The sequence below is a fragment of the Lissotriton helveticus genome, chromosome 3_1, assembly GCF_964261635.1.
Source record: "Lissotriton helveticus chromosome 3_1, aLisHel1.1, whole genome shotgun sequence".
NCBI lineage: Eukaryota > Metazoa > Chordata > Amphibia > Caudata > Salamandridae > Lissotriton > Lissotriton helveticus.
The window spans coordinates 1,141,321,264-1,141,333,492 of NC_136061.1; the positions used below are offsets into that span (position 1 = coordinate 1,141,321,264).

At 42.9% G+C, this 12,229-nt stretch overlaps 1 protein-coding gene across 4 annotated transcripts in view; it reads left to right on the plus strand.

Annotated features, from left to right (window-relative positions):
- NMI (N-myc and STAT interactor) overlaps nt 1-12,229 on the plus strand; it is a 201,199-nt gene that overhangs the window by 110,955 nt on the left and 78,015 nt on the right. For all 4 annotated transcript variants that reach the window (XM_078681751.1, XM_078681754.1, XM_078681752.1 and 1 more), the window contains one exon: nt 1,552-1,726. In XM_078681751.1, coding sequence (XP_078537877.1) covers nt 1,552-1,726 — 175 coding nt within the window. The remainder of the gene's footprint in view (nt 1-1,551; nt 1,727-12,229) is intronic.

Sequence of the window (12,229 nt, forward strand, 5' to 3'; positions counted from 1 at the left end):
TCACCAGCTAGATTTTTGAGATACTTGATAATCATTTTGATATCAGTTTCTTCAAGTGCATAAATTAAATCATCAAATGTCTCTATTCAAGCAGTCCGTCTATCGCCAATGCTGTACTTTTTGGTGGTATCGAATGGTGGTGGTTTCAGGAAAGCAGGAGCGTTGTAGCCATTTCTGGGAGATGTTGGCATTGAGGGTGGAGCTCTCTCCGGCATGTGAGTCACCTCTAAGGCCTTAAGATGTGCTGGCCTCTGGATCATCCTTGATGAATTTTGGAAAGGCGACCTCCGTCTTCACCTCCATTCTCTCAACCTTCCACAGTTCCGAAGATCCCTTTGGTCATTTTGGATTGGTACCAGTTTTGGTGAGCACAACCCCTGTGCTTTTCCTGGGCTGCGGCACCAGGCTCTGAGGTCGAACCTGCCCACTTTACTCAGGTACTTGTGAGTATAGAACTGTTTTCTTCTTAGGCGTCTCTTTGCATGCGCTTTGTCTTCACCACTTTCTAATTGTAATATTATCTTCCGCTTTGTGAATATCAATAACTGTTCTTCGAAAAGCTGGTTGTATCTGCCTTGTGTGTTTACCCTCCAGATTACCTATGACTGTATATTGCGTAGCAGCATGGTACCTTTATGTATGACCCGACCAGCAGGTTCTTAGTCATCGATACGAAGATTTCTTTGCAGTGCTTTTGTAGTTTTTAACTTCTTTACGGTGTCTAGAGTTGCACTTTGACTCCACATGTGTTAACCATCGGTTACTCATAAGTAGCAAATTGTTTGGACCACGACAAACGCTCTAGGAGGGCATTGTCGATCTTTGGGTTACTTATCCCCAAACTCGTCGCCAGTTGTAGCGTCCACAGCATGAGTTCCCATAACAAACTATGTGACACACAGAGCTCAGTAATACTCATTTTTATTTGTGTGCACGTAACTGCAAACCCAACGTTCTAAAACCGCTGTAGTGCATTCTGCTCCAACACTTACGTCACAGTTCTACGGAGTCCATCTGGAGCCAAAAGGGTTCCATCACTTCTAATTCGCAAGACACTACATGATTTACTTTAGTGCTATTTAATACAATTAATTTGAAAAAGCTATCCTTACAATACAGCATGCTTGGTAGGACTCTAGACCTCACTTCTAGAGTGACTCTGCTAGGCCTAATAAAAGGTAATGGTAATCCAGGTGCGGAGAGTAAATTAATTGAGGTTGTCACAATGGTGGCCAAGCAGGCGAGAGTGCACTTGGGTGCCCAACAAAAAAAACCTATCTACACTGCAAGAGAAGTCCGCGCAAACATGAGAAGATGTGAGGGAGGTCTGGATACGATAGGCTGAATATTGTCTCTTATGAAATTGCGGAGTCACCTGTGATAATGATTACTAACGTGTGTTGTTTTTGCGTTTGGAAAATAATTATAAAATGTTATTATTAAAAAAGAAATACAGCATGCTTATAATTTCAACAAACTTCAAGCATTTTTTAATATTGCTGTTTTTGTAACATTGCTTGCAATATAAAACATATAGTGTCTTTCAATCAGTTCCAGAATGAATTGCCTGAAAAGAAAGTGAAATTTACTGATGTTAAAGCCACTGAAAATGGAATGTTTGATCTTGAAAAAACCGAGAAGATCTGTGGCCAGTTTTATGTCACTACCAAAATTCCATTTAAGCTTGAAGGTGGCCAAGCACTCATAACATTTGAGGAAGAAAAAGGTTTGTAAGAATACGTTTTTGCTGTTATGCTACTTCATATTGCAGAGATCATTGAAGCTACTTTCTTAAACACAAATGAAAAACTAATTTAGACCAAAATCTCTGGATATATTTTTTTATTATAATTTATTACAAGTATGTTCTCAAACCCACTGTAAAGACCGGCAAGAATTTCCCTCACTTCCAAACATTAATTATTGTACTCTGTGAAGCAATAGCTACTTTTCAAGACACTGGGTTTAGCATCAAGATTTTGTGCGGGCTTCCATAGAAAGCCATTATGGTCATTGGTGGATTCCAAATGGAGTTACCCACTGCTTTACTATCAAAGCAGTGGGAAACTAGTTTAATTTCTCGCAACTCCTATGTCAGAGCAGAGCAAAAACAAGTTTTGAATCCAGCGTTTGAGTAGGTGACAACTTACTTGCCATGCTTGAGTCTCCATGGACTGTGGAGAGTAGGTGGAATGGTGAATGACAGTCAGCCACCTTTCCAACCTCACCTGTCTTTTAGGGGTCTCTGTACACATGATAGAGGTGGGGTTATGCGAGTGATACTCTTGTGCTACCATTTACTATCTCACCTGTCCTCTTTGGGCTTCTGCAGAACCATGACTGAAAACAATTTCCACTGAGTACTGACAGAGGCTCAAACAGACAATGTCATCAAGGTGTTGGCTCCCCACTCTAAGTCAGGAGTTGGGAGTGGAAGGCACTGAAGGTGGGTGGGACGTTGGCAGTGTTGGGAAGGGTGTCAGAACCACATGTTTTATAGATATTTGTGTGGGTTTAGTGTGTTAGGCAGGGGGAGAGAGGCAGAATGCAGATACGCGTACCTACTTCCTTTTTTGTGGACCTGCTGAAAGTAATAGGGTGGCAGTGTACTAGGCATATATTTAAAAAGTATATGGGGGCTGATGGAGGTAGAAGATGCTAAGAAGAGTGATTTTGTAGAGGTTCCCCTTTACCAGTCATTCCTTTGTTTACCAGAGGGTGCTACAGGATTCATAAATTAAAATTATAGATCACAACTGTCAATAGCAAGAAGTTTTCCATTGCTGAGTTAGAAGTGTCCTCCTCCTCCCAACCCCGTGCCATCTCCAAACTGAACTAACTTTAGCACAGACAATCTAGGTATTTATCTACCTCTGTAACTTGTCTCTAGTGTAATCAAAACCATGAACCTAACAGAGGATCAGCAGAGTGCATTATAGCTGTCAGCTATGTCCAGTTATATTTTGTTCTCCTGATTCTCACTCCTCCATTACACCAAAGATACTACACCTCAATACCAAAAAAAGCACTCTTGTCTCGCACTCACTGCACCAAAACGCGTCCTACTTAGGATCACAACATATACAACACTACCAATCACTCACTTCCTCCTGATGTACTATGATACCCACCTTATGCTATGAAGCGCTGTGTAATTGCTAAACTAGAATGCAGTGGACTACTCGTGTGTTGACGATCGCACTTGGAAACTACTGGTGCCGAATAACCCAGTAATTGAAATGTATCATTTATGATTTTGTTCTTGTCCTGGCTTCCATGAGAATTCATAATATCTTGAACAATCTCTAACAATTAGAACTGAACAACTACATTAATTTGGGGGCACTGGGCAAGTTATTATCTCTGTTTCTCTTGAGACAAATGGACTGTGCACATGAATGAATGACATCACATGTTTCATTCATTAATTATGCTCATAGTTAGAATCCTCTTCACTAAACAAATGTGGGTGTCATCGGCATATGTGATGAACCACGTGCCCATGGACTCAAAATATTTTGCGAATAGTTGTAAGTAGAAGTTAAACAGCAGTGGGCATAAATAACAGCTGCAGAACTTCACTTGTAAGTGGACAAATCTCAGCCGAACATGCGAGTGATCGCCACTAGACTAGTTTTTCTTGTGAGGAAAGTGTACGTTCATGATTAGACTAGACCCCTGATACCCATGTCATTTAGATGGGTTTTTACAATATTTTGATCCAGAATGATGAACACCACTGACAAGCTCAGGAGCACCTGACGCTAACAGAAACTGTTTCTCGCTGTGGCCTTGTCTTCACCCTGCATGCATGCAGGATACCATGTAGTGCAGAGGGTTAATTCTTGGTTTCAGTAGCACTGTTACGTAGGCATGAAAGAATTGTAGCATTAGGCCACCACCGCTTGTGCCTCTCCAAACTTTATGCTCAACAGGGAGACCAAGTGTTCCTCTGTTCTTCCTCAAAACTCGATTGGGAAGCCATCCTCCCCGGGGTCATCTGCAGTGTCATTATTTGTAATGTTACCGTCTAACTGTTAGTGCATAGCCGCAGCAAGGACCTGGTGGGGCAAACGCTTCATAAACTGATCATCTGTAACGATGGTGGCTTCAGCTTCCGAGGTGTATAGATGGGTGAAGTCCGACTTAAACTCCTCGCTTATGTCCCTAGGATGAGTATTGATGGATCCAGATCCATCATACAGCACTGCGGTGGTCATCTGAGCTTGTCGCTGCGTGAATTGCTAAGCAATGAGCCATCTTGATTTTTTGCCATGTTTGCATTTCTATTGTAGAAGCCGGTTTAAAGCCTTTTGTGCAGATTCGGAATGGAGACCATTGAGATCACATTGTTTCGAGTCATTATCTGTAAGTGGATTGGTGTCGGGGATCATTTGTATTGGTTGTGCGCTTTTCGGACTTCCCTCTCCATTTGCCTCTGCCTGGCCGCGGTTATGCGTCTTGTGTAAGCGTTTTCTTTCATCATGACACCTTCGATATAGGCTTTACCTGCACCCCAAAAGGTGTGCTGCAAGGCTACTGAGTGTTTATTGAGGGTAATGTAATCTTTGAGGAGTGCCTGACGTTCTCTTTTTTAGAATGATTCCTGATAGTATTGGGTATTCATTCTCCAGGATCAGGCGGTTTTAGAATACATTTGTAAGTCCAGCGGAGAAGCAGTTCAAGACTGGGTCGATGGTTGTGTTTGAGTCGCCCCCAAGAAAAATTGATGAGGACTGAGCGTCCACCAGTGTTTCATGTAGGCGGGCCAATAAGGAAGTTTTAGCTAGGTGGGGTGCGTAAATCGAGCCCACTGTAAGAATATCGTTGTCAATGCAAAGTATAGCAAGAGCGTCACAACCATGTGGATCTGCCATGAGTGGGAAGGTTTTTGTGGATCAAGATTGCATTCCAGTTTTTCTGTAAGACGCTGGGTTGTTGGCTGGGGCGCCTGGTTACAGAGTAGTCATGGATCCGGAAAGTATTTCTCCCACTCAACCCCTTTGCTGCTTGGCAGAGTCTGCCGGGGACAGATGTGTCTCCTGAATGAGTGCAATATCAGGTTTTTAGACTTGAAGTATTACAGTACCTTCTTTCAGTGGGCGTAACTCGTCATGCCATTGATGTTTAGGGACCATATCATCAGGGGTCTGGTCTGCAACATCTCCTTCAATAATTCATCAAAGCAGAGACTGGAGGAAACATCCTGTGGTTGGCACTGCAACCTGTATTGATGAGCTGTACAAGTACTTTAAGTCAGCAGAGCACTCTAACAGAGAAGAGTTCTGGCCTTCCTGAAACACATGCAATAGGTTCCTCTTGGTGCAATGGAATAATGGAACAGTGTTAAGGGTCATGTTTATCATCACAATTATGGTTTCAAAGGCGAGCAAGATTTGTCTCTTTCCCGGAGTCGCTCTCTCTTCTCTGTAGTTAATATAGAGTCTATATAGTCTTTAGCCTATTGGGGAATCATGGAATTCTCTAGTGCTTCCATTGAACATTAGGAGAACTACCACTGGGTAGAGCAGGCCTTATAAGATTTCTATTTGTTTGTGCATTGGTCGAAGTGTTAAGAAATCATTCCGTAGGATATTCTTGGTGTAGAAAAAATCAGCAAAGAAGGCCACCTAAGCGTTGTATTGCTATACCAGCCTTGACACTTTGCTGCTGGGAAAATGAGATGGATGTGAGTATACTGCAGAAGGTAGACTATGATCGGCCTCAATTGTGAGTACTGGGTGTTCATTTCGTGGCGTAGTCAGTGTGAATGCTATATATCCAATTGGGGTCACTCTGCAGGTGAAGCTTAGTAGGCGGGGAAGAAAGTATTTCAGATACTGGATAAGGTTGTCCCCCTCCTTCAGTTCAGGCCCTCCCTAAATTCAGATGTTGTTCCACCTGCTCTGGTCCTCGAGATCTGTAAGTTGTTTCTGCAGGAGCGTCCATTCCGATTCCCAGTTTGGTCCTGTAGCTTGTTGGTGTTCCAGGGTAGCAAGCCATTGTTCCATGCCACAAAGGCGTAAGTGGAATGCAAGATTTTAAGCACCTCCACCGCTTCCGAAGATGAGTGCTCAGATTTGATATCCTTAAGCTCCTTCATCAGGGCATCGAAAGAAGAGGATTCCATAGTTACAGGTGGGGTGGCGGTCACCAGGCCATGAATGGGGCCCTTGACAGCCTCTGAGAATATTAGTTGGCAGGTACATTTTGCCCTGGGCATTGGCTTGCAGGTAAGGGCAAAATGGAATCTGTATGTGCAGTATGTGCTTGTTAAAAGTCCAGTAAAGATTTGGAACTTAAGGGTTCTGGGTTGGGCCTTCCAGTCACAGGTGATGGGTACCAAGAGTCAGCAATATAATCGACAAAAAAACCTCATGTGGCCCAAAGATGGCCACCGTGTGAAGGAATCAGTGGTGGGTAAAACTGTTGTTTAAGGCTCTCGCCTAATCTCAAGATGGCCGATGTTCTGGAGAAGAGGGGCAGACCAATCCAAGATAGCAGTCCAGTAACCAGGCCTGTAAGGCAAGGGCAATGTGGCCGCAAGAGAAAGTTAATGTCCCCAGGTGTTTAACCAGCATTCGAGTGGGAGGCCGCTCTCTCAGGATTTTGAGGTGGGCCCTGGGGCAGGACAGGTTTGGCTATGTAGGCGGTTTGCCGTGGTGTCAGCGCCACAGCAGCACCAGCCCAGGCATCTCCAGGTGGCTCCTCACAGGATGGTATTGCTTGCGGTCTTCTACGGAGGCGCCTTACTAGAGGGTGAGCACCACGGTAGTTTGAGCACCTCCGAGCCGGTCTGCTCCCTGTCCCTGGGTTCATGAGTTGGGGTTGTAGGTCAGGCCTCTCCCATAGGCCAAGTGCTTCCTTGGGGGCCAAGTTCAGAAAACCAGAGTATCTCGCCTGTCCGGCAGATGGATGTTAGCTGGAGAGGGGTAGTGCTGTCAGCGATGCAACAAAATCAGTTATTAGCAAGCAGTTCTGTGAATTTTGCAAGTTGGCTGGCTGGGGGCTGACCAAAAGTCTGCCATCATCGTTTGGACCAGGCTCCGCCCTCATGCCACAGTTTTCACTGTTAAGAAAATTAAATGTGCAATTGCACATTAACTACAACAATACACCTGCAGATTATGTACTCTATGGACAGTTAGGCTACGGCGGACATAGCCAGGAGATACAAAGAAAGCGGTAATTAGCTCCTACATTTGTATGTTATGTTTGCAAATAGCAAAAATTTTATTTAAACTTTGCAAATTCTAGGCCTAGGAAAGCACTAGTTTACTTATCTCTGAATCACCCCCATATAAATAATTTTATTTTTATTTCATTTCTGTTTTGAACAGCTCTGAATGTGTACGTTTTCGTAGTTGGTTTTCAGAATGAGAATATATACTTCTTTCATGCCGATGCATTCATATTCAGGGCCTTAGGGCCTGAATTAGAATTTGGCTGGTGTGTACTTCCTCTTCTAATTCACTAGTAAGGAGAATATGGTTGACGGGTACTCCATCTTCTAATTCATTCGTTGGAAGAAGGCCCTGCTCCAGGATTTGGGAACTGAGAGGGCCAAGAGAAGCATGAGTGGGCCGCAAAGATGAGTTGTGTTATCCAGGGTCTCCCATGCGTCTGAGAGCTGGGTCTGGGCATGCTGGATGGTCTGGTTGGGATGTGAGCTGGACACCATACCTACTGCCGGGGTATGTCTACTTGTTTTAACGGGGTTCTTCTAGAGGTTTAAACCTATGGGCGTGATCTCTTCTGCTCTCTCCACCTCACCTCACCCCCTTTCTTTCTGTCCCTCCCTCTTCTCTCCCGACTTCACCCTGCTGCCCACACACCTCACCCTCAACTTCCTCACACCTCACTCTCGTCACATCACCTTACTTTCTCTTCACATTATCTACCTGTTTCCCTGCTTTGCCCTTCTCCTTCTCCTCGTCACCTTCATATTACTCGCACCCACCTCACCATCCTCCTTCCGCCTTATCCCACTTTCGCGCTCTCCTGATCTTGCCATCTTCCCACTGTGCGTCAACTTACTCTCACTCCTCTTGACCCTTCTATTTCTGCCTTATCTTTCTCTCGCCAACTCACCTTTCTCTCTCTTCCTCACCCTTCTCTCGCTTCCCACTGTTCACTTTTGCCCCTTCTCTCTCTTCCTCACACTCCTCTTACTCTCGCATCCAAACTACTTCCCCAGACTTCTTTTTCATCCTCCTCTCACACCATCTTCTTCTCTACTATATGATGCTCATCACACCTTCCTCTTCACTAATCAACCCTTTCAAAATACTCGTTACCTTTAATCACATCTTTACTTTTGTCCACCTGTTTCCATATCATTCCTTTGTCTTATCCTTCCTTTACTCATATTTTCTGTCCTCACTTTCTCCTCTAATCCACCTCTATCTCTCATCTATTTACGCCAACACCTTTTCCTTTGGTCAAGACTCTAGCATCTTTGATCATGTTTATTACCCTTAAAGCTAAAGTTCTTAAGGTTGCTGTGCATTTTTCAAGACTTCAAATGAAAATATTTCACTGCCCCGCAGCTGTGACTTAATTTTTACTTAACATCATTGGTTTTATTAGTGAGTTATGCATGCAACCAATTGAAATGCCCAAAAACATAATATTTACTAGAAGCTTAAATAAGTGCTTTGTTTATCCAAAACAAGGACACCTTACCAGTTAGAATTTTTATATTGATAGTAGGACATCAAAGTTTATTTTTTATAGTGCTTACTGTCTGTAAGTTGATTATTATTTGGCGGGAGCGACTGCCCACCTCAATGAATAATAACACTTGTCAGGGTGAACCCTAAAGGTCAGGAAATTTACCTGAGCTAAACCCTTGATAGTGGTGACACAGAGCAGACAGGTATGCAATACCAAACACTAAAAAGTCTAATCACAAACTAACAAAAATACCAAATTGAATTAGAAAAAAAATAATTAACATTTAATAAGCTAAATGACACCAAAACAACATAAATCTAATGAGGGGATCAGGAGCCTTGGAATCAAATTCAAAATACCTGAAGTCCCAACTCCGAATGAGAGTTAGTTGAGTTTTTGGTGTTGCGGAGATCTCTGTGGGTGATGGAGATGAAAATCAATCTGACACTTTGGAAGTGCTGGTTGGATACTTACCTTGGTGGGTCCCACTGAAACTCAAGAGGAAAAGTATTCAAAAGATTTCACATTCTTCTGGTGCCCAAACAGTCAGATAAGTACACTTCTAAGGCCCCAAGGATCTCGGGTAAAGACACTTGGAGACACTCTGGGTGTCAGGAAGAGACGAACTGCAAAGTTGCAAAGGGAAAATTCCTGTTGCAGCTTGTTGTGTTCCTGCAGCCTCACAGAAGGTGAGCCAGCTGACCTTTGGAGTCCACTTCTTTGTACTGAATATATGAAGGAGCAGGCCTAGTCCTTTAGGACTACTCTAAGGTCACAGACTGCAGGTTCAGTCATCTTCTGATCTTCCATAGGACAAGACAGTGTTCTAAGGAGGGTGCCTGGGGTTACCCATTTATGATTGGCACTAGGTAGTGAGTGGGGGTGACTTCTGAGTAGGGTATATGTTGCCAGACCTTGGCGTACCAACTTTTTGAAGTATTTTCTGTTCACCTTACTGCAAACCAGCCCAAAATTGTGTCATGGTAATTCCAAGATGGCCAGAGTCTTCAGCCACATTAAACATGGGGTATGAAAATCTGAGGGTGTGTAGGAGTGTGTGTTATGGAAAAGACTAGTGTCCTCCAACACCTAATACTAAAATTCTGTGGAAGCCCCGGACCCACAACAAAAAAATGAGACAGAAGCCTGGTAAAACAACGCAGGGTCTTTCCCCAACCAGACAGAGGTTGCTCAAGAATTGTGATCTGAACCTGTTTGATCCCTTTAAAGGGTGCAACATGATTACATGTGCCCCAGACATGCTTTTCAGGCACAATTTGACACTGTTGTGCCATCAGAAAGAGCAGAAGCCCTTTCCCTGAATGTCCAGCTCACCCCAGGGGAGTCATAACAGCCTATTCAGATTAACCTGTCTATCAAAGTGGTCTATTGTGTGGCTCCTGGAAAGAACTTCATACCTCATTAAAGGCTAAGTGTCGACTGGGTAGCTGCTGGCGAACTAATGCAAATTAGAGTTCAGAAACTTCAGTCAGGGTAAATCTAACTTTCTAAAAGTTACTTTTTCTTAATTCAACAATGAAATTGGGTGTTTTACATTTTTTAAAATAGTGATTTAAATATTTTCCCTGCTGGTCCCAACCCCAAAATAGCAGTGTTAATGTTTTGATCTGTATTCTAGTTTCTATATACAACAACCAGTCCTGCCACAGTAAAAATAGCTTTTTGGGCCTTGTCACCGTAGGGACATGGTGGCATTCATTTTCTATTCGCCCTGCTTTCAAAACATCATGCAACCTACTTTGTGGGTAGGTTGTACACTGCAGCAGTCAGGTTATCTCCTTCGCTGCTAGGCATACCCACATCCCCCCCCCCTGTACTAAGCCTTTTTTTTGGCTATTTGGGGTAGTTTGCGCTTAGGCCCCTGTAATTTTTTTACCACATAAGGTATCCACCCCAAATTTGGGTCCTTTTTTTCCAACGTCTTGGGGATTCTAAAGGTACCCAGGGTTTGTGGATTCCCCTGGAGTGGACCCAGAAATTAGCCAAAATACAGCTAAATTTCTTTTTTTTGGGGCAAAATGGGAAAAAAGGGCTACAGATGAAAGTGTCTGTTTTTTCCCCTGCAAATGGTATCAAAAAAGCGGTTGTTGTGCTGAAATCACCATCGTCCCAGCTTACAAGGACAAGCAGACTTTTGTCATAAAACCAACATTTTTTACACAATTTTGGCATTTTTCTGGGACATAGCCTATTTTTGCTATTTTTTGTGCTTCCAACCTCCTTCCAGTTAATGGTAGAAATGGGTATGAAAGCAATAATGGATCCTGGAAAGCTATACATTTTAGAAAAGTAGACAAAATTCTGAATTAGGCAAGGGGTAATTTGTGTAGATCCTTCAAGGTTTCTTTATAGAAACTAACCGTTGAATATAGGTAAAATTGAAAATTAGTTGAAAAAAACAGCTATTTGTGTCAACGTTTTCACCTGTAACTTCTTCTAATAATGACAGCTGTTTGAAAGCAATATACCATTACATCCGCTGGGCCTTTCTGGTTGTGGGGATATATAGGTCTTGTAGGTTCACCAAGAATCCGACGAACCCAGAGCCAATAACTGAGCAGCGTCTTACAATGGTTTTTTATTATGCACCGGGTATATAGCAATTAATTTGGGATAATATATAAATGGAAAAATTGGTATGAGAGACACCTATGTATTTCTGAAATTGGAACAAAATATAGAGTTTAGAAACCATAGATATTTGCACATTTCCGAAATTGTGAGTACCCATACTAGCATGAGAATTATAGGTCATTTTTCAAAATGACTTCTTTTTTTACACATTGTCTTTCATTTGAAAGGTAGAAATGCATCGAAAGTCAATAGGTAATAACAGTTACTCTACAATTCTGTGTTACCCTAAGTCTCCCAATAAAAATGGTACCTCACTTGTGTGGGTAGGCCTCATGCCCGCGACAGGAAACAGCTCAAAATGTAACGTGAACACACTTTATTTTTACAGTGAAAACTGACCCTAGCAAAACTATACATTTTTGAAAACTAGACACCAGGGGAATCCAGGATGGGGTGACTTGACTGGCTCTAACCAGGTTCTATTACCCAGAATCCCTTGCAAACCTAAAAATGTATTTTGAAAAACACATTTTCCTCACATTTCTGTGGTGGAAATTTCTGGAATCTGCGTGGATCCACACAATTCCACCCACCCCTTGTTCCCCAAAGTCTTCCGAGAAAAATAGTACCTCACTTGTGTGGGTAGGGTTAGTGCCCGCAACATGAAACAGCCCAAAACGCAATGTGGACACACCACATTTTCACAGTGAAAACTGACCCTTTTTTTGCAAAGTGCCTAGCTGTAGATTTTGAACCCTAACTCTGCCAGCACGTAGGGAAACCTAGCAAACGTATATATTTTTAAAAACTAGACACCCAGGGGAATTCAGGATGGGGTGACTTGACTAGCTCTCACCACGTTCTGTTACCCAGACTCCCTTGCAAACCTAAAAATGTGTACAAAAAAAACAAATTTTCCTCACATTTCTGTGGTGGAAAGTTATGGAATCTGTGTGAA